The 21,644-nt window shown below is 49.2% G+C and overlaps 1 protein-coding gene across 1 annotated transcript in view; it reads left to right on the forward strand.

Annotated features, from left to right (window-relative positions):
• Nucleotides 1–21,644, forward strand: part of EFCAB6 (EF-hand calcium binding domain 6) — a 228,447-nt gene that overhangs the window by 123,730 nt on the left and 83,073 nt on the right. The window contains exons 18-21 of the mRNA XM_053585237.1: nucleotides 11,008–11,137; nucleotides 13,174–13,307; nucleotides 14,379–14,608; nucleotides 20,824–20,920. Of these exons, the coding sequence (XP_053441212.1) occupies nucleotides 11,008–11,137; nucleotides 13,174–13,307; nucleotides 14,379–14,608; nucleotides 20,824–20,920 (591 nt within the window). The remainder of the gene's footprint in view (nucleotides 1–11,007; nucleotides 11,138–13,173; nucleotides 13,308–14,378; nucleotides 14,609–20,823; nucleotides 20,921–21,644) is intronic.

The following is a 21,644-nucleotide window of genomic DNA, read 5'->3' on the forward strand; positions in this document are numbered from 1 at the left end:
GAGCATCTTTCCACCCAGTCAGAGGCAATTACCCGTGTCCCACTGCTCAGGGCTTCCTCTTACAGCCACATTCAATTTGTCAACAAAGCCTGTTCGCTCCCTTCTAGATTGTTCCAGAGTAGATGACCCTTGCCTTGTGTCCCCCGTGTCTCCCACTGGATTATTGCAGCACTGTCTTGCTGCCCTGCTCCCACCATGCCATGCTATGGTTTATTCTAACACGGTGGCCGCAGCGGCCCCTACGCTGGCCCTCTTGCTCAGAGCCCACCGGAAGCTCTCTGTCTCACCCATGGGCTTGGCTGTGGAAAGAAAGAATCAGGTCAGGCATACTGCAGGGCATCCAAATGATAAGGGCTTGGGAATGTCCAGTTTCAGTGGCAAGGAAACGTTTGGAATTGACTTTTCTATAGATCTTTAAGTATAATTGGCTATAATGATGGTAATTGTGATGATAATGGTCACCATCCCTGGAGTAATGCTGATGGTGGTGATCGTAATAGCTACAGCTCCCACGGGCTCAGCTCTTCCAGTCCTGGTCGTTTCTAATCTTCACAGGAACCCATGGGGTATATATTGTATTACGCCCATTTCACAAACAAGGAGACCAAAGCTTAGCAGTGAAGACAGTGGCTCAGTGTCGTTAAGCTGTTCAGGAATTTGGATTTCTTTTTGTTGTTCTTGTTTTGTTTTGTTTTGTTTTTGAGACAGGATCTCACTCCATTGCCCAGGCTAAAGTGCAGCGGTGTTATCATTGTTCACTTCAGCCTCAAACTCTTGGGCGTAAGTGTTCCCCCTACCTTAGCCTCCCAAGTAGCTAGGACTACAGGTTTGTGCCACTGCACCCAGCTAAATTTTGTATTCTTTGTAGCGAAGAGGTCTCTCGGTCTCTCTCTCTCTTTCTCTCTCTGTCTTTCCTTCTCTCTCTTTACCCTTTAGAAATACAGACTCGCTCTGTTACCCAGGCTCGAGTTCAATGGCATGATCATAATCACGGTAACCTTGAACTTCTGGCTCAAGCAATCCTCCCACCGCAGCCTCCCAAGTAGCTAGGATAACAGAAGCACACCACCATGCCTGGCTAATTTTTAAATTTTTTGTAGAGATGAGGTCTGACTGTGTTGCTCAGGTTGGTCTCAAACTCCTAGCCCCAAGTGATCCTCCTGCCTCGGCCTCCCACAGTGCTGGAATTATAAGCACTATGCCTGGCCCAGGTCTCTCATTTTGGTCTGTCTGTCTCCTAAGCCCATTAGAAGCCTTGCTTGGCCCTCTGTCTTCTGGTAGTGACCTTCTGCCTGGGTCATCTGCCTTAATCCTAAGCCCTTTGCCCTGATCCCAGAATGTCAGATTCTGATCCCTCTTCTGTCAGATTTTCATCCCTTTGCGTCCTGGTTGCCTCCACAGCTCTCTAATGCTTTGAACAGATGTTCCGATCTATTTCATCTGGCTTTTCTGTTTTTTTCTCAGTAGAAGCATGAATCTTCTGTGAGCTATTCCAATGCCCTGCACATTAGCCTCTCTGTTTTTGATGGGCATTAATTCCTTTTTACTTTACTTTTCCTCTTTAAACAATCCTTCTTTATGTGTCCTTATATACCGATACTTTTATTTCCATGAAATAGATGCCAGGGGTAGGATTGCTTGGTTTAAGGTATTGTATTTTTATTTTAACACATTATCTGTTTCCTTTTTAAGAAAATATAATAACATTTCACATTTCTAATAGCTGCATAATAGCATCTTTTCTATGCACCCCCATTAGCAATAGGCAGCTCTTTCTAATTTTTGCTGGTATGATATTATGGTTTTAAAGTGATAGTGCATTTTTATTTGAACTTATGTTAATTTCATCAAGTACTAGTAAATGTATTAATTTATTTTGCTGCTGAGATTTGTTCTGTGAGTTGCCTATTTACTTCCTGTCCTCCTGTCCATCAGTAAGAGCTGTTTGTTTATTACAGACATCATTACACAGACCCCCAGTTCATGTTTGTTTATTACAGACATCATTACACAGATGCCCAGTTCATCCCTCACCCTTTGGGCTCTCAGCCCCGAGACTTTCTTCTCCATAAGTCTCCACGCCTCTCTTAATCTGACTCTCTCTTCTCCGCATGCTTCCCTGGCTCCCAAAGCACCTTTCTGGTTGCTGACCCATTTGCACCAGCTCAGGCTGGTTCTCTCCCCAGGACACTGCTCCCCTGGTAGTCCTCAGTCTCCCCTCACTAGGATGGAAGCTTCACAAGGGCGGGATCCTCGTCTTTTCATTCTCTGCCCTATTCCCTAGCTTCTAGAACAGTACCTATAAGTGCCCAATAATATTTTTAAATAAATAAAGCAATTTTACAAAGTTTCATGATGTTGTCATTAAAAATACTGACTCTGGAGCCAGCCTACTAGGATTCAAATCCCCTCTCTCCTTCTTAATAATCAGTGCCCTGGAGTACCCCCTCTGTGCCAAGGCTTCCTTATCCCTACCTTGGAGAAGATGGTCATAGGTACCTCATCAGATTGTTATAAGGATTCTACGGGGTAACATATATGTATTGGCTTCCTAGGGTGGTTGTAACAATTATGACATCTGGGTCAGCTATTCTATTGGTTTAAGCAAAAGAACAGAATATATTCTTGCATTCCAGAAGCCAGAGGTTTGAAAAGAAGGTCTCAGCAGAGCGGTACTCCCTCTGATGGACCCAGGGGAGGAGGCTCCTCTGCCGGTCCAGCATTGGCTCGTGGCTGGCCCTCTTGAGCACCCTTGGCTTGTAGCTGCATCACTCCAATCTTTCCCTCTGGCTTCGCAGGGTCTCTTTCTTCTATGCCTTTGTCTTCTCAGCATTAATCTTGTCTGCATGTCCCTGACCCAGTTTCCTTCTCGTTGTAAGGGTACGAGTCATCAGAGTAGGGACCCAGCTAATCCAGCGTGACCTCAGCTTAACTTGAATTACATCCGAAGAGACCATTTCCATTAAAGGTCATATTCATAGGCACTGGGGTTGAGACTTCAATATGTCCTTTAGGGGACATAATTCAACCACAAAAACACGTAAATCCTTAAAACGATGCCTAGCACATGAGGGCAGGGCTTGGTTGCTTTGTTCACTGTTGAGTTCAGACTGTCACAGAGGTGCTCGAAGGACACAAATACATTTTCCAAATCTATCATTTATCTTTTGCTTTTATTATAATTATACCTTTTGCCATTAAAATATTATATATGTATACAACCAAGTATCTATCTTCCTTTATAAAAAAAAAATACATTCTGGGTTTGTAGCATTGGTTAATAAGGTGTATTCTTACATCTCCCTGGATTTTCTGGAAAGAATTTTATTTGTTTTAATAGACTTTATTTTTTAAAGCAGTTTTAAGTTTACAGCAAAATTAATTGGAAACTACAGAGAATTCCCATGTAACTCCTGTCCCCATATGCACAGCCTTCCACACTATCAACGTCCCTCACCAGAGGGTATATTTGTTGCAATCTAGGAACCTACATTGAAATTATTATAATGTCTTCCTTATGGAAGAATTGAAATTTCTGGGTCAAAGAATATTCACATTTAAATGTTTAATGCATATTGCCGTATTGAATTTCCAAAGATCCTATAACATTCATTCCTACCAGCAGTGTTTGGGAGTTCCTAATTTCCAAATGTTTACCAACTTTGGGTATAATAAAGTTGAGTATATGCTAATACACCAGCCAAAATTATATTCATTGTTTTAATTTGCATTTCTTTGACTTTAGTGAGCCTGAACTTATCTTTCCCATTGGTTTTCTTGCAAAAATTTTTATTATTTCTTTTAAAATATTGATGCTTAATCTGTATGGAATTAATTTTTTATTTGCGATGCAAGATGGGGCTCTTCTTCTATATTTTCCCTCTGAATTGAACTATTACCTTTGTTATTTATGAAATTCATATTAGAACAGGGTCTACATCTGAAAATTTCCGTTTCATTGATTTATACATCCATTTCTATATTAATGAAATGTGGCTTCTTTACTTCGTATAACAGGTCTTTCCTTAATTTTCTTCCTTTTTTTATATTTTCTTGGCTACTCTCAGGCTAGGTGTACCAAATAAAATTTTAAAAATCATCTTATCCAATTAGCCCCATGCATTATTTAGATCATAGACTTGCATTAAATTTATATACAGGTGTCCATAAAGTTTGTGTGCAATTTACTATGTCAAACTACTTTAAATTGCACACGAACTTCGTGTCCTCCCTGTATTTAAAATGTATCTGCTTTTGAAGTCAAGAAGAGAGAAGACAAAGGACAGTGGAGAGTGACAGAGAGCTCTGAGAAGAAGGTGGCAGGTCACTGTCAGCCCTTCCTGTCACACGGAGTCTGTTCTGAGCTGAGCTCCGGGCCCTGGAGTGTGTTTCCATTTGCCCTTTGAGCAGCCGATCTGATCTCCAGGACTGGAGAGCGGCCTCCCCTGAAGTAGTGATGGTTTGTCTGCTCTTCTCCTCAGTGTTCAAAGTTTGTTATGGAAACACTGAATTCATTTGCCCATGAACACTTGAGATTTTACACATGTGTGGAAAAACAAGCTGGTTTCTGGGTGTTTGCCCCTGAGATTAGACATTCTGGTTGATGGACAAGTTATGCCTGGAATCCCCCGACACTGGAAAGCTGGCACATCACCCGGTGTTTAGTCTCAGACTGAGGCTGTCTCATCTCCTGGGTTTTGAAGGTTGGTTTTAGGCCGAGTATTTGGTTCTCTGTCCCATCTCAACACACTTTTGTGGATACTCTATTTTTAAAAAGCAGAAACGAACTAAACAAAATCCTTGTCATCATTCTCGTTGTCACCGTGCCTGCAGCAGAGCCATGAAGACAATGTTTCCCCCTTTACGACTGCTCTTAGCAAACCAGTCTGCTTGAAGGTCCAGAGTCCGGCACAAGGTTGGAGGGAGGATTGTTTCTGGAAGTGTGGTGCAGCCCCACCTACTATGGGTTGAATGGAATTAATTTGGACCAGATAGATCCAGCCTGTGGATTAGAGATTTCTAGATTTGGGGGTATGCCTGCATTGTGATCATGGCCATGTTCCTAGTGGTTAGAGCATCGCTCCCAAATCAACAGAATCTCACAGCGTCAGAGCTGGACAGGATGCAGAGCTCAGATTCCCACTGTTATCTGCTCTCTCCTTGCTCCTGGCTGTCGTTGGCTACTCAGCAAATGGCATGCTCTTGCCTGACCACTCAGGTGTGACTTTGTTTGATATGTCCGTGCTCTCAGATCTGAAAACTGCTGTTTAAAGAGCATGCCCAGGGAAGTAGCTGTCTGTCCCTTTAGTTTGGTCCTCAGAATAAATCCATATGGAACAAGCCTAAGCCCAAACTGCAATCTGGCGCTGAGCCCAGGCACCTGCAGCCTGAATCAAGCACACAGCCAGGCCTATCCTGCATCAGCCGAACTCACTTGACCTGCTGACCCAGGAGTCCAGGAATAAGTGGTTGTTCTGTTGTGAGCTGCAGACTTTTGGATGGCTTTACATGCAGTTGCTGACTCAGAGGGTCCCTATCCCTGTTGAAGAGCTATTCCAAACACAGCAGACGGTCCCCAGGCTGGGCCATTTGGATGGGGAGCAGCATGTGTCCCTTCGTGTGGATCCTGTGCAGAAGGCGCCCCCACTGCCCACTGCCAGAACCTCTGCTGTGTGCCTAGATGCTCCCAGCAGTTTTTGTCAGTGGCTCCCAACCTTTGCTGAACCATAACACACACACCAGAGTTGTCCGAGAGGCTCCTCACTCCTCTCCTGTGACCTTGAAGCAGGTGTTTGCGTCTCTGGGCTTCAGATTCCCCATCTGTAAGTGACGAAGTCGAAGCTGACATTCTCTGGTCTGTCCCAGAGGGTCCACCTGACATGTGGACTTAGCTCTGCCTCCTGCCAGGTGCATCTTTCTAGAAAACAGGAGGATTACTTAGCCTTCTTAACCTCTTGAAATGGGGTTGGTGGTTCATTTGTGAGGCACTGTTATGAGGCTTACATAAGATACTATTTGGGAAAAAAAAAAGATACTATTTGAAAGAGCTAGTCCTGGGCGGTGCCTTGGCTCAGTGGGTAGGGTGCCGGCCCCATATACCAAGGGTGGTGGGTTCAAGCCTAGCCCCGGCCAAACTGCAACAAAAAAATAGCCGGGTGTTGTGGCGGACGCCTGTAGTCCCAGCTACTCGGGAGGCTGAGGCAAGAGAATCGTCTAAGCCCAGGAATTGGAGGTTGCTGTGAGCTGTGTGACGCCGCAGCACTCTACTGGGGGCGATAAAGTGAGATTCTGCCTCTACAAAAAAAAAAAAGAAAGAAAGAGCTAGTCCTGTGCAGGCCCCTAGTAGATCCTCAGTCAAATGCTCTTTCCTGGGGACTCTTGGGGAGCTCCTAGTCCTCGCTGGAGTCAGGAGGGAGCGTTTACAGCTCAGACGCCGCACAGGGAGGGCTGTGCAGGCCATGCTCTCCTACAACCGACCCCTGCCAGCACTGTTCTCCCATATCCTTTTCATGCAGGATGTTCTGTGCCCTTTGAACATCCACTTTGTTCTTCAGTGTTCCTGTCAGTTAAGAAACATAAAGGAAACCAGTCCCATTCCTTTATCTGCACCATGCCTGGTGATAGCACAGCAGCTCACGAGCCTGTGTGGCCACATCACGGCCTCTGCCTGGGGCTGTTTGCTTTGCAGATTCTGTCTTGCAGGGGGCCACACAGGCAGGCAGTCAAGTGTGTCTGAAGATTCTCAGAACCATTTGCCAGAAGTATTTGAATTTTCTATTCAAGCACAAATTAGATCTATTTTGAAAGTTCCACATCCTTTTCCAGCCAGGGTGCTCTTATCTCTAGTATCTGACCTGCATGTGATCAGCCGATCTGATGACTGGAATTCTCAGCTCTTGTTTGCATCTGGGATGACACAGTTCCTTGGTCCACAGGTGGGGAGAGGTGGAAGGTGAGATCTCATTGGGTGGAGGAGTGGACTAGAAGGTGGGGAGTCATCTGAAAATTCTAGAGAAGATAAGGTTTTTTGGGGGTTTTTTGGTGCCTGTTTCATTTTGTCTATGAACGTGTATATAAAGAAATGAAAGTACTATTACCTTTAAAAGTGAAACCTGTAACTCTCTTTGGTTTTGCCACAAGGAACATAGGCCATGTGATCTCCATGTGGGGAAGGATGGCTGGAAAAACAGTTTCCAAACTTTGTGCCCCAGAACTCCATGGGGGGTGTCCTTTAAATCTCTGCTTGAAGTATAAACACGAATCTTTTCCTTGGTGCCCCATAACTAGCATTTTCCAAAGAGAACTTCACTAAGCATAGTAGTCAGGGGAGAAGGGTAGAGTACCGAGGCCGCTACGGGTCCAGCACAGTGCAGCATCCAGCCTGAGGTCTCTGCACCATCTGTAAGTGACCGCACAGAGCCTCACAGTCCCGTCCTCCCTCCCTTTCCTCTGGGGTCATTTCACGGGTCTCCTCACAGCATCTTGGGATTCTACCCCTTTCCAGCCAGGGCTGAGTGATCGCTTTGCACTCACATGTGCATAGACGTGGACTCCCTTTGTCAAACTCAAGGTCTGTCCAGACAAGACAGTGCGAGTTGGTGAGTGTCTGGTGCCTGAGTTCTCATGTTGGCCTCCCTCGCCTTCTTTTCATTCAGTATTTATTGAGCATCTGCCATATGCTCTCGGGATATGGAGGTGGAAAAGGAGTGCTGGTAATTTCTCTATCCAACAGCAATTTGCTGGGTGCCTGCCATGTGCTGGGCTCTGTACGAGGGACAGTCTGTGCTAGCTGAAGGAGTTTGATGCTAGGAAGACTTAGATGTTAATGGAAGAATAAAAAACATCACCAATGTTTTGGATCCAATTGGATCCAAAAGGCTATATTTTTCTTTTTTTTTTTTTTTTTTTGCAGTTTTTGGCCAGGGCTGGGTTTGAACCTACCACCTCCGGCATATGGGGCTGGCACCCTACTTCTTTGAGCCACAGGCACCACCTGGCTATATTTTTCTTAAAAAATGCACAGGAGTATCCAAAGCAAAAATGATAGCATTGTCTTGTGAGGTTTATAATATATGTAAATACAAAACAAACTGCAGCTAGAACATAGAGGACAGGGCGCAGGGTATACATTTATGTGAAGCGGCCCAACAGTAACTCTAAATGGGCTGTGAAGAGTTAAGGGTGCATACTGGGTTCCCTGGCATAACCACCAAGCAGTTTCCACAGAGACACAGCCGACGCGTGACACGTAGGAACTGGCAGGTGGCTTCCACAGGATGCTACGTGGTAGCCGGGCTTAGAAGAGCCTGGTCCTCACGTCCATGGTTGGGCACCCATGTGGGCACCTTCCTGCGTGGAGAGCCCAGCAACGACCCCGTGGAATGTGGGGGAATCCGTCTGAGGAGCAATGAGTCTACGATCTAAGTGACATCCCAGGGACGGCAGACTTGACTATCCAGTGACTCAGAACGTGCCAGACTAGATATACAGTTTGTCTCTCTGAGCAACTTTCTGAGGGAAATGCCTCCTGGAAAAGACCAAAGGCAGTGACTGAACTGGTAAACGTTTTAAGTCCGTCTTGTAACTGTTGCAGGCCAGCCCTCCGTTGTGTTGTAAATGGCCTCCTTGATGGTGGTGAATCCAGCTGGTGTGCTGCTGTGTTCCACGTAGCAATAAGAGTGGCGTGGGGTGGCCTGGGCGAGGCATGGGAGAGATGGGTATTCACGAAACGCTCGGCGCCTCTTCTGAGAGCCGCACCCACCGGCTCTCGCATCCTTTGTGTTGCTCCGGGCCCCTTGGGGGCTGCGCACCTACACCCGGCCCAGCAGCTCTTCCTGGTGCTTCAGGCCTCTCTACGGACATTTTCTTACTCTCTACTACATATGTTTTTATGAAAGAGCTGAGCAGGAGGAATTTGTGATGAATAATTCATGTGCAATTGTTTTTAAAATATAAAGTTACTTTTCAAAGCAAACCCCCAATCAGAGCCCCATGGCGGCCACGGGTGCTTCTGTGTGGGCCACCGCTTTCTACCTGAACACTCGCGCCGCCGCACACTGGCACCGGTTCCTCTGCAGAGTCGAGCTGTCGCCCATGCAGAGGACGTAAAGCCGCCCCAGTCACCGGGCAGGCCCTTGAGAGAGCCCCAACGTCCAACACAGCCCCATCCGGCTCTGGCCACCAGGTACAGAGCACCTGCATCCTGCCCCATCCACAGGGCACCCAGCTGCGTAGCCGCGCCTGGGCCAGGCCCTGAGAGAAGCAGCAGGTGCAATGGCTACTGTCACAGACAAGCCAGCTCCCTGGTCCTCTTCCCATACACCGAAAACGGTGACACTCAGACAAAAGAATGCTGATGACGGCACCACAAACTGTGGAAAATACCCTGTTCCCTGAGAGCCAAATCCAGACTGCAGCCGAGGGGGCTCATCTCCCGCAGCTCTAGCCTGAGGGGGCCGAGGGCGAAAGCTCCCCCCTTAGTCAGAACCAGAGGCCAGGAAGAGCCAGCCCGCAGCCTCCCCATCTCCCAGCCTGGCGCAGCTCCTCAGGGGCCCCCACCCTCCTCTCCTGCCCACCCGCAAGTCTCCCCGGGCTGCGCGGCACCCCTGCTGTTCCGAACGCGCCATTTCCTCTCGGTTTCCACTGCCCCGTTCTTTGTCTGGCCCTGCTGACCTTATGCTGACAGCAGAGCCATCATAGTGGTTACTAATAAGAACTGGGTTTGAACTCCAGGTCTGCCGCTTCCTAGGTCTGTGACTGGGACAAGTGCCCTAAAGCCCTAAGCCTCAGCGTCCACATGTCTCCAATGGTGTTAGTGAGAGAGCCTTTCTCAAGGCTCTGATAAGGCTTCAATGATCTCTAGGTAGCACCTGTGAAGAACACAGCACAGGGCCTGGCACATAACAGGCAAGAAGTTTTACTGCATAATGACAGTGGTGACAATGTCAACACCAGGCTGTCTTGGCCTGGCCTGCTGCGCCCTCCCTGGGGCCGAGTCTTCACTGTGCAGAGAGCATAGGTCGGTCCTGCTCTCTCACCTCTCTGCAGCTTCCTCTGCGGCCACAGCCGCCTGACGCTGTAAACGCCCGTCCACATATTCCTCAGCCACCACCCTTCTCCACTCCCCAGTGCAAACACAGCTCCCAGAAAACCTTCCATCCTCTGTCCAAGGTGGGCTCAGTTCTCCTATCAGTAGATGTCTTTGGCCCCTACACTCACAGACACACATTGAATTCTGATTGCGTCCTTTTCTGGAAGCCCCGTTTTCTCATTTAAATTGTGAATACTTTGAGAACAGCCCACCTGCTGGGCGGCTCAGCTCTAGGCAGGTAGCTCAGCCTGGGTTGTTGGCCAAAGGGCCTTGTCTGCTCCATCAACAGTACAAGGATCAGCCTCCTTACTCTGTCTGCGAAGGTGTCGTCCAGACGATTCTACCTCCATATCTGCAGTGCAGGGACCCGCGTTCTCTCTCCCATGACATACACAATGGAGGTGGCACGTCAGAGGGAGCAGGAATGAAGTTTAGTGAGTGGATGAGCAAAGGAGAGGACGAAGGATGTCCATGGATACCTTCCTCCTCAAAAGGCACAGAAGCCTTCCATTTAAGCCATGGGTCACAATGAAACGTCAGTGAAAACTTACAGTTTCCCCTGCCCAAACTGCCTTGCTTGTGTTCCCTTGAATATATGAGAATATAACTTACGCCACTGAAAGGCACTGCAGTGACAAGTTGAATCTGGAGGTCCTGAGGAGGTTTGTGATGTGCCTGCAAGCTGAGCATCATCTGACCTGCGTGCTGGTCCTTCCTTTGCTTACCAAACAGTCCTGTCGCGGGCCCGGGATGCAGCACACCTGGCCCTGCCCTCTAGCAGCCGGTGGATGGGGGTGGAGGGGTGGCAATCCCAGGCTGAGCCTGGGGCTGTGGTGGGAAGGGCAGGAGGAGCTGGGCCTAGTGGGGACCATGGGACAAGCTAATGCCTTTCTATCACGGCCTCTCTTCCCCACCAGGTACTGGAAGACACCGGAATGCCCATGGATGATGACCAGTATGCTCTGCTGACCAGAAAAATAGGCTATAAGGAGGAAGGGATGAGTTATCTTGATTTTGCAACAGGATTCGAAGGTAGCGAATGGCCAGGTGCATGCCCAGCACAGTAGTGTAAGTCTTGGGTGGTGGTGCCACCAGGCCCCTCAGGGCGAAGTAGCACTAACTGAGATGCTAAGACACGTGTGTTCTGGGACTACAGTCAGACGTTTTGGTTTAATTTTATCAGACTATGTTCTGGCATTTTCTTTTCACTGAGTCAAATGGAACTGTGAGTGCAGAACTTTGCCCAAAGAGTGTACCATCTGTACACTCCCAGTACAGATGGTTCATGAACTTTACTCCAAAGCCCGTTTCTTCACTTACAGCTCATGTCTGGTAAGACAGTCCTCCTCACACAGGTGCTGGCCGGCTGTGATTCATAATACCAGCACAGGCAGGGAAGGTGGTCAGAGTCCACACCCAGGCCCCCATGCTTGTTAGGAAACCAGTATCTGTGCTACACGACCCTCCCCTTGCTTTTTCACACTTAAGAACATTCAGATGGAGAAACAAGCCCAATGGAAAAACTGCAGAAATGGCACAGATGTACGTCAATAGAATTCCCTTCTCTCTTGCTGCACACTCCCTGTGGGCTGGAGGGGAGGGACGCTGTGCTTTGCCATTCTCCCAGCCTTGGGTCTGGCGATGACCAAGCCAGGTAGCACGTTTCCTTGGAAAACCTGGCCGGTTGGTCTCCAAGGGCCCCCCAAGCCAGACTTCCGTTTGCCAGCTCTGGAAAGAGAGGCCTCATATTCCCGAGAAAGGGCAAAGTGACAAGCCACAGGATTTTAGAATTTTGACACTTTCTCTGGGTGTATGTTTTGAATTTTTGAAGTAAAATAAAGGGAAGGAAAAGGAGCTCACGCGCATTTGAGTGTGTGTTTCCTGTGTACCAGCTGTGCTCATGTCTCAGATGTTTTGAGTGTGCCAGCTGTGGTCACGTCTCAGATGAGGAAGCGTGCGCCCAGGGTCATGGGCTGGCGAGTGTCTCAGCGAGACCTGCTCTCAGCCTGCTGACTGCCCAGCTGACTCTCCCCCTTCCTGCCTGCCCCTGCCCTCCCACTCTGAGCAGCCTTATGGTCTCCATCAGTCCCCCCAAGAGACCATGGGAGACTCTGGTGGCCCCAGGCCAGAGGTCAGTGGGGACAGGGCAGATGGGTCCGGCAGTGGGTGGGGTAGGTGTCACCTGCTGGGCACGGGTTAACCATGGGGGAGTTGCCACAGTCTCCTCTGTGAGGTGGAGTGAGGCTAAAGACAGGCTACAGAAGGGGCCAGAAGGTGACCACGGCCCCGGGTGCCCTGCAGCATCTATCTCCTGGAGACATGGAGAGAGCAAGGTTTGTGCTGTGTGCAGAGCTGCTCTGGAACCAAGTGCCTACTATGTGGCCTGGCTTTGACACAAGGCCACACTCAGATGATCCCCACCTGATGGAAATGGATTGGTTTTTAAATAAAGGCTGCACTTCCTTCCTCCCCTTGCCTCACTCCACCTCACAGAGGAGACTGTGGCAACTCCCCCATGGTTAACCCGTGCCCAGCAGGTGACACCTTCCTCCTCAGTTTAGGGGAGGGTGAGGGCATGGTGGCCGATCAGCTGTGCCCCTGGGGGACCCTCCGTGCCCATCTCCCCCTGTATAAGATGAATGTGATGATATGTTTACCAAGGAATATGGACGGCCCCTGCCGTGCCTTCTAACAGGTGCAAGGTCAAGGTATCCCTGTTGAAGTAGTGATTACTGAATAATTACACACTTTTGCCTTTAGGAGATGATTCCAGGAAACAAAAAGAGGCAAGAATTCTCATCCTCTGCCTCCGGGTTGGGAGATAAGCAACAGGAATGATGAGGACTCAGGACAAGGGAACGTGCCAGGGTGCCCAGGGCGATGCTATTGTGGAAGGCTGCCTCGCAGTCTAGAGGACAGGGGGGACACGTCCGAAAAATTGAAGGCTGGGTCCTAGCAAAGTGGCCGCTGTGTCCAACTCTCAGGCAGTGGATGTCACAGCGTCCCACAGCTCAGGGGCAGGAGGAGGTGCTGTGTTGAGTCTGGCACTAACGGAAGGCTTCTGATTTACATCACTGTTTCAGACACTCCGAGGAGTGGGCCAGAAGCATCTCCACCTCAGACTCCAGTTTCTTCAAAAAGCCGCCAGAAAGGCCACTTCATAACTGCTGAAGAGTGCCTGAAACTTTTCCCCAGGAGGCTGAAGGAGGAGTTCCGGGTAGGTTGTGACCAGCTCCACCCTGTGCCCAGCCACGCAGCCCACCGAGGGTGGGAGTCCTGGTGCCCAGTCACTCCCCAGTCCCCACGGGACACCAAGCGTCTCCCTCTGCAGACTCAGTACCAGTCAGAGAGAGGGAGCTACATGTGCGTGGGGGGACGGGAGAGGAGCTTTTTAATTCCGAGACCCCTCCCCTCCCTGAGGACACATGCTGGGAGGAGGAGTAAGGAGCCTCTCCTCACAAGGTGGGGGAGGATCATGAGCACCAAGGCACTGTGGCTCTAGGATCCACACCTGCAGCCCACGGCACGCACGCACCACCACACAGTGCCACACGCTTACGTGCGCTTACGTGTCTGTCCTGAATGCCGGGAATGAAAGACACCAGCCCTGTCCCAGGGAGCTCAGTCTAACCCTATACATAGACGGTAAAACTGAAGCCTGCTATGGGGGCACGGGGAGAGAGCCCTGTAAGGAGGACTTCCTGGAGGAGGGGGCCCTTCCCTGGATTGTAAGCCCCAACCAAGCATGAGCTGGCCAGAAAAGGGGGCAGCAAGCCACAGCCGGTGCAACTGGGGCCCAGCAGTGGGATACGGCACTGGGCACAGCTCTAGGGGAAAGTGCGGGGCTGGGCGTGGCATGCATGGTTGTAGCAGGCGACACAGGAGAAGTGGCAGCTGCAGAATGACCTAGAGTCCCTTTGTTCCAAGAAGTAACAGAGGATGATTAAAGTGACAAGGAAGAGTGTGAAGTAGGGCTGCAGGCACCTGGGAATCAGAACGAGTCACCACCCAGGGGGTGGAGAGAGCGCGTCAGGAGGCCAAGTGGGGAGCGGCAAAGGCCTGGAGAGAAGGGGCTGTGGGTGGGAGCTGGCAGGCCTATGGGGAGCTGCACCCCAAATTCTCCTGTGCTCTGAAGCATCTTCCCCATCCTGATCACTAACTGGAGATTCCATCTGGTTACCAAGCTCCCATTCTAAGATCAATGTTATCGATGATGACCATGGAACATGGCCGTCCCAGCACATCCAGGGTTGCCAGGCCGGTGCCTTGACCCGTGTCTTGCTTGCAGGACTCCTACTCGGCCTTCTTTAAAATGGACACCGACATGGACGGCATCATCAGCATGCGGGACCTGCACAGGCTGCTGCTGCAGCTGCTGCTCAACCTCAGGGACGAAGAATTCGAGCGCTTCCTGGCCCTTCTTGGCTTGAGACTCAGCGTCACTTTAAATTTCCGGGAATTTCGAAATCTGTGTGAAAAGAGACCGTTCAGAGAAGAGGCACCTCAGAGGATCATCAGGTAAGAGGCAGCTGGGTGTCTTTTTTTTTTTTTTTTTGCAGTTTTTGGTCAGGGCTGGGTTTGAACCCGCCACCTCCTGCATATGGGGCCGGCACCCTACTCCTTTGAGCCACAGGTGCCGCCCTGGGTGTCTTTCTTGTACGTTGGCCTTTGCCACCACAAAGTCCACAAAGGGATACAAAGGACAGAGGGATTATTTTTTCCTTTTCTTAGTTTCAGAAAAGTTGTACAAAGGACATGCATTTGACATAGAACAATCAGAAAATACGACCCTGGTCTCACCATCTGGGAGCATTATTTTCATATTTGCCTGGGGTCCAGTCCTTTCCCTATGCACATAAATATACACATATACTTACTTTTCCTATGTATTAATCTGGAGTCAAATATATGTCCTTTATGCTCAGCTTTTAAAAGCAGAACTTGGGAGACCTTGGTGCACACTCTGTACTCTGCCGAGGCTCGGCCCTTGCACTGAGCCCACTGCAGGTCCAGGCAGAGGGCTGTGTGTGAATTCAACCCAGGTAAGCCCTTGCCAAGGGGACACACTCCTTGGAGGCCTACTAGGGACCACCGTCCATGGGTGGGGAAACTGTGGCCTTGGCGCTACATTCAGCCTTCTGGATCCTTGAGTATGGCCTTTTGACTGAATCCAAATTTTACAGAACAAATAAATCCTTCTAATAAAAGGAGTCACTCTGATCTGTCCCCCTTGGCTCCCTGCTGAAATCTGTGCTGACTTCCGTGAATGAAGTGATGTTAGTATTCCTGAAATGTTATCCTCTATCATGCTAAGCCAGAGGTGTGTTTTCTGATAAGAGAGTATAGCACATTCACTGTGCTGTTTTGTCCTTGAGGCATGCCTGGCCCCCAGGGGCTCCAAACAACTGTTCTTTCTACCTGGGCCAGGGCAGCTCCCCACAGAGCAAAAGTCCCCAGAATCCATGGCCACTATGCCAGACCATTGTGACCCCTGGCTGGGCCACAGAAGACCCTCTGAAGTTGCACTTTGATTTTTTCCCTCTCTGCTCATAGATTTTGTCTATCTGAAAAAAAAAAGCAAGCAAGTAAGAGAATTGCTAAATTTTTTCCTAAGCAAAATGATCATATGCCACGTGAGTTGGACACCTGCTTCCAATCGCTTAGGTTCTGAGGCGCTTCTAGATGAGACTTGACTGCCTGACATTAAAGCAAGACAAAAAATGCTGCCCAGAGAAGTTTCTGGGGACTGCCACAGAGTGCAATCTTCTCGTTCAAATGACTCACCCTTATGATTTGTTTATTCAGCATGTGTTCATGGAGGGCTTACTCTGTGCTGGGTGCCTTCCTGGGCTAGGTGGGGCACAGACGGATAAGACTCAGGTGCTTGCTTTGGGGAGCTCATGGTCGGATGTGAGGCAGGAGAAGGGATAAAGAGCTATGTTGACACAGAGGAGGGAGAAAGTGCCACAAGAGCACAGGGAGGGCAGAGCCGAAGGTTCTTGAGGTGCTCAGGGAAAGTGGGGACATTGAGCTGGATCTTGAAGTTTGAGTAGGAGTTTGCCAGGTGCAGACTAGAGGAAAGGTCCTTCAAGGTCAGTGAACAGCACATGCAAAATCACAGAGTGGGCGTATTGGGAGCACTTTGGAAAATGCGGAGAGGGTGTGAGTGGGGGCAGCCTGCCTGGTGGGGGGGAGAGGCAGAGGAGGAAGCCAGGAGGGCAGGAAGGCAGCCTGAGCAGGAGCCCCCATGCTGGACTGTGTCGTAATCCTTGTCCAGTAGCCCCAGCAGGGGAGAGTGGATGCAAAGGAGGAGAGGCTGCCCCCCAGGGCCTGGTGGAGAGACAGCTTTGAGCCCCACTCCAAGACACAGCTTCTAAAAGCTGAGCCTTCCGTGGCCTGGACTGTGCTGTGCTTCCTGAAGACGTGTCCTTTAATACTCCAACAGTCCTGCAAGGTAGCTTTCCTACCTGGCTTCACAGATAAAAGAACTAAGGCTCAGAGAAGAGTTGGTGACATGTCCACAGGACACGGGTGGTGGGGGTGAGGTGGGGATTTGAGCCCCTGGAGCCTGTTGGGAGGTGCCTGAGCCCTGGCCTCTGTCCCCCTCACTACCTAGGGGACCTGAAAGCCTCCCTGTCCAGAAGCCTCGTTGCCTCTTGGTTGAGCCTCTCTACCTCTGGGCCTTCACTTTCCACCTGTGTCTTCAAAACACAATACTTTTGAAAAGTGAGAGTTCATGACTCTGTTAGAAGACACTATATTGTTTGCTTCGTAACTGCGAAATATTTCCCCTTTCAGAATCCTAGAGAACACGCAGAATGATGGGTCCAGGGACTTCTTGTCTACATCTTCTTGATTCCCTGCTGGTCCCTTGTTTAAAACACACCTGCCTTGCACCTGCCTTGACCCTGTATCCACTGAAACCCACACAGTACATTTCAGTGCACGAACATCATTAAAGATGAAAGAACACTCTCCTGTGTCCTTTTACCAATTAGATTGTCACAAAATATTGCCCAGTCAAGTCCTTCCTTTTGAATGATTAACTGAATGAAAATACCAAATTTCCTTTTTGTCCTTAGAAATGCCTGGTATATCACTCACTCACCGAGAGCGTTGGCTCATAGGGTCCGTGTCACCCTAACCACTGTGCGTTCATCTTCTGGTCCATATACTAGTTGGGAAACACCTTCCAGTCTTAACTTTCCTCCCTTAGCCATTTGGGGCATGATCGGTTTGGAAATGAATTTGTGTTCTTTGCGCACCCATATGACAGTGGGATACAAAAGTGAACAAAGCAACAGGATCCCTGTCCTCATGCGCTAGGCACTATTTTAAGGAGTTACATATTTTTGTGGTTGAATTATGTCCTCTAAAGGATTTATTGGAAGTCTAATCCCAGTTCCTTTGAACATGACTTTCATGGGAACAGTCTTTTTGGATGTAATCAAGGTAAACTGAGGTCATACTGGATTAGCTGGGTCCCTACTCCAGTTCTGTTCAAGTTGCTTCCAGTGATGGGAGTTCACTCTCTTCACGGCTGAGTAATACTCCACTGCACGTGCAGACCAGATTTCTTTGTCCGTTTATCCATTGGTGGCCCCCTTGTTTGATCTCGTATTTTGGCGACTGTGGACAGTGCTGCAGGAAACATGGAGTACAGACGTCTCTTCGACGTACTGATCTCCTTTCCTTTGGATACACACCCAGCAGTGGGGTTAACAGTTCGTTCTGTTTTCGTCTTTTGGGGAATGCTGCTTTACAATCCCACCACAGTGGAGGAGTTTCCACTTTCCTTCCATCTGTGTCCAGCATTTGCTGTTCTAACTGGGAGAAATAGTATCTCAGTGTGGGTTAGATTCACATTTCCCTGATGATTAGTCATGTTGAACATTTTTGAAGTTTCTGCTCGGTTATTTTCTTTTCCCTTCCCCTCCCCTCCCCCTCCCTCTTGCCTCAGAGCTTCTCTCTTTCCACTCATTTCAAGGATGTCCACTCTTACCTCGTGAATACAGTAACGGCTTTCAAATGTGATCATTTCAGCATGACTAATCTTAGAGTTGGTGGCCATTGTCTTTTACCTTGGTAATGATTGAGATTTTCCTGTTTTTCTGTCTCTTTGTATAATTTGGATTGCGTCCTGGGCATTTCAGGTATTTTACCGTGACATTCTGTTTCTGTTAAACCCTCTGTAGGGTGTTGGTTTAGTTATTTGTTTAGCAGGCAATCAACCCAGTTAGTGTCACACACGTCCTGACCTGCCTTCTGTGGTTTTAATGCCAGTTTAGTTTTGAAAGTCATTGCAGCACTGTTCAGGGAAGCCTACGTCCGCCCCACCCGGGGCCGTCTCCACTACACAGTGGTCGAGTTCTCAGAGCCATGGCTGCACTGCTGCGGGCGAGTCTACACTGACGCACAGCAAGGCTGACCTTGCAACTCCCCCCACAGAGGCAGGGATGCCTTCCTCCAGCCTCTCTGCTCTGTCATCTCCCCCGATTCTTTCCTTCCCTAAAGACTATTTCTGGGGGCTCCTGGCCGGAAAATCTTAAGTTTTAGCCTATTTGTCCTGCTGTACACATCTCACAGCCGGGCCCACCCCCAGGATAACATAGCAAGAGAAGAACGTCACGGGGTCCCGGCATTCCTCCACTCACAGGCCCCTCCTGTGTCCTCTGGTCACAGAGAAGATGTCAGAGTTTCAGAAGCCCATGAGGCCACGGCTGTTGCTGGCACCACTGCAAAGTGTGGTCCTGGAATGGGTCGAGGAACATGAAAGGAAGCAAAAGAGGGGTTTGTACCTCAGGGGCCCTTGCTCCTGGTCCTTTGCTCAGGAAGACAGGTGTGCTGCTGTTGGAGCTCTTCCTGTGCACCTCTGCTGCCTAGTTCTGGAGTTGGGGCCACCTGAAATCCAGCCCCGGAAACAAGGAAGGCAAACTCCATGGAAGTCAGAGCTGAGCAACCTGAGCATCTTCGGGTTGGGTTTCGCTGCCCATCAGCCTCCTGTTGCTTACTCTTTAGTGTCCCCAGAGAGCTCCTTTTCATATTCCGTGCAGGTTATTTGGTTGTCACAAGAGGGAGAGAAGGTGACATGTGCCTGCTTCAGGAGCTGGGGCCGGAAGCACATCCCAGGACTCGCCCCCTGCCTGGCACATGTCCCCAGCATCTTCACACGGCTCCGGGAGCAGCTCCTGACCTTCCCGCTTCATTCTGAGTCACATGCAGTATCTGGCGTTGTCTGATTGGCTTATTTTTCTGTGTGTTTGTCCTGAGGTCCCCATCACAGCGTTGGCTCTGTGAGGACCTGGGCTCTGCCCACGCTATTGGCCGTCGTGTCTGCGGGACGGGAGCAGCACATGGTGCCGTTCCTGTGTTTTTGTGACTGACAAGACCGGCTGATCGGAAGGCCAGATCTGACTGGTTGTCAGGATCTAATGAGCCAGGCAGGGGGAGAGGGGTGACTAGAGGGGTCTGCCTCAGGAAGGAAGACGTCCTGAGCTCTGGAGGGATAAGTCTGTAACATGAGAAAGGGGAGCGATGGCTGGGAAATCAGCTAACTCTCTTCCTTAGTCACCTGGTTTGAGCACAGGCGACTAGAGAAATACTCAAGCTTCATGACCTAGAAATCGGTTTGCTGGGGCCGGGGGCCATTTGGATATGTGTTCAGATGGTGACTCTGCTGTCATCGGGCACTTCGTGAGAGCACTTTTGGGGAGGTCCAGGTGAGGTGTAGGTGGGATCTGGGAGGACAGGCAAATATACCTCATTAGGGCTTACAGTCTCTTTAAATGCAGTATGATCCCAGGAGCCTTGCAAAGCCTTCCTTGGTGAGGTCGGGACAGGGAGTGGGGCTGGCTGGGCTGTGTCTGCCTCTCCACCCCTGAAGTTCCATGGTTCTGTGGAGTCCGGTAGGCAGTTGGAGGGAGATGGAGCAGAAAAACAGGTGAGGCTGTGGGACAGTGGTATAGGTTCTGATCAGCAGCACCACGGTTGTAGGTGGGACATGGAAGGGATGACCTCTCAGAAATCAGTGGGAGAGGGAAGAGGTCACGGGCAGTGGAGGAGGAGACTCACCTGATGAGGGCACCCTGGCCGGGTCGGGCGTGTTTGTGACCAGCTTACAGATGTCCATGCTCCTCTGCTCTGGTCTTGGGTGCGGGAAGACCCAGGGCCTCCCATCCCCTCTGCCCTGTCTCCTCTGTGCTGTCCTGTGGCCCAGCCAGGGCCACCAGCACAGGGGCTTTTTGTAAGTGTCTTCATTGTCCATCCTGTCAGTGAATATGACAGAATTTTGATCGTCTTTAAACCCTGTAGGCCTGACTGTGACCGTGAGCTACAACCGACAGCTCCCCAGCTGTTTCCTTCCTATGTCTGTACTCCAGCTCACAAATTCAGATAAAAGTTTTTAGTTGTTGTCTTCCTAAGACACTTAAGGTTATATTGTGTTTTTCCCCCCTCTGAGAATAAATGAGCTCTGTTTGTTTTGTTTGCTGGGAAAAAAAAAAAAAGTCGAATAGCATTTATCTGAAAATAAACAAGGACTTACAAAATTTAAGGAGACTTTCCTAGCATGCATCTGGGGAAATAAGACTGTATTTTAAGAATTAAGTTAGACCAGATGTGGAACAACAGACTTTAATGATATCTTTGAAACAAACAGGGGCTAGGGGAACCCCTTGGGAGATTAATGAGCCCATTAAATTTAAACACAGTTATTTTTTTTTTTTTCTCTTAAGACCAAAACAGAAGGTCGCAGATTCAGAACTGGCTTGTGAACAGGCCCATCAGTATCTTGTTACCAAAGCGAAAAACAGATGGTTAGACTTGTCCAAGGTAAGAAAGTGATTATTTCCTTAAAAGGAGGGAAAATCTATTTCAATGTTTCAAGACCACTGGGATGTTCAAGCTGTTCAGATCCAGCCACTGAGGTGGGAACACAGCCCTGAATACCCAGTGGTGACACCTTCTATTCTCGAAAGACTTGTTTAGACTAAATTCTCAAATTCAAGGTCAATGATGTTTAGAAAGATAGGTAATTGTAGGAATCATATGGGTTGAAATTCCTGGCATAATTTCAGACTTGATGTGAATTATAACTTTAAATGAACAATGTTGAGATGCTGTCATGCTTAATCTTACATGATACAAACGTGTTTTTAAGAGCTACCTCTGGCCCTGGCACAGGGGCTCATGCCTGTAATCCTAACACTCTAGAAGGCCAAGGCAGGCAGATTACTTGAGCTCAGGAGTTGGAGACCAGCCTGAGCAAGAATGAGACCCCCGTCCCTACTAAAAAATAGAAAAACGAAGGCAAGAGGTTAGCTTGCCCCAGGAGTTTGAGGTTGCTATAAGCTATGATAACTCCATAGCACTCTAGGGTGACAGGGTAAGACTCCTTCTCAAAAAAAAAAAAAGAGCTATGTCCTCTTTTCTTGCCAAAATTATAGAAGCGCATTTATGTATAAGGCTAGTACCTTCCATGTGCGATCATGTAAATTGTGATCGTGCTGTTGAGATGGGGATGTATGATCTGACAATGGCAATGACGGCTGTACCT

This window comes from Nycticebus coucang, chromosome 3 (assembly GCF_027406575.1).
Source record: "Nycticebus coucang isolate mNycCou1 chromosome 3, mNycCou1.pri, whole genome shotgun sequence".
NCBI classification, from domain to species: Eukaryota; Metazoa; Chordata; class Mammalia; order Primates; family Lorisidae; genus Nycticebus; species Nycticebus coucang.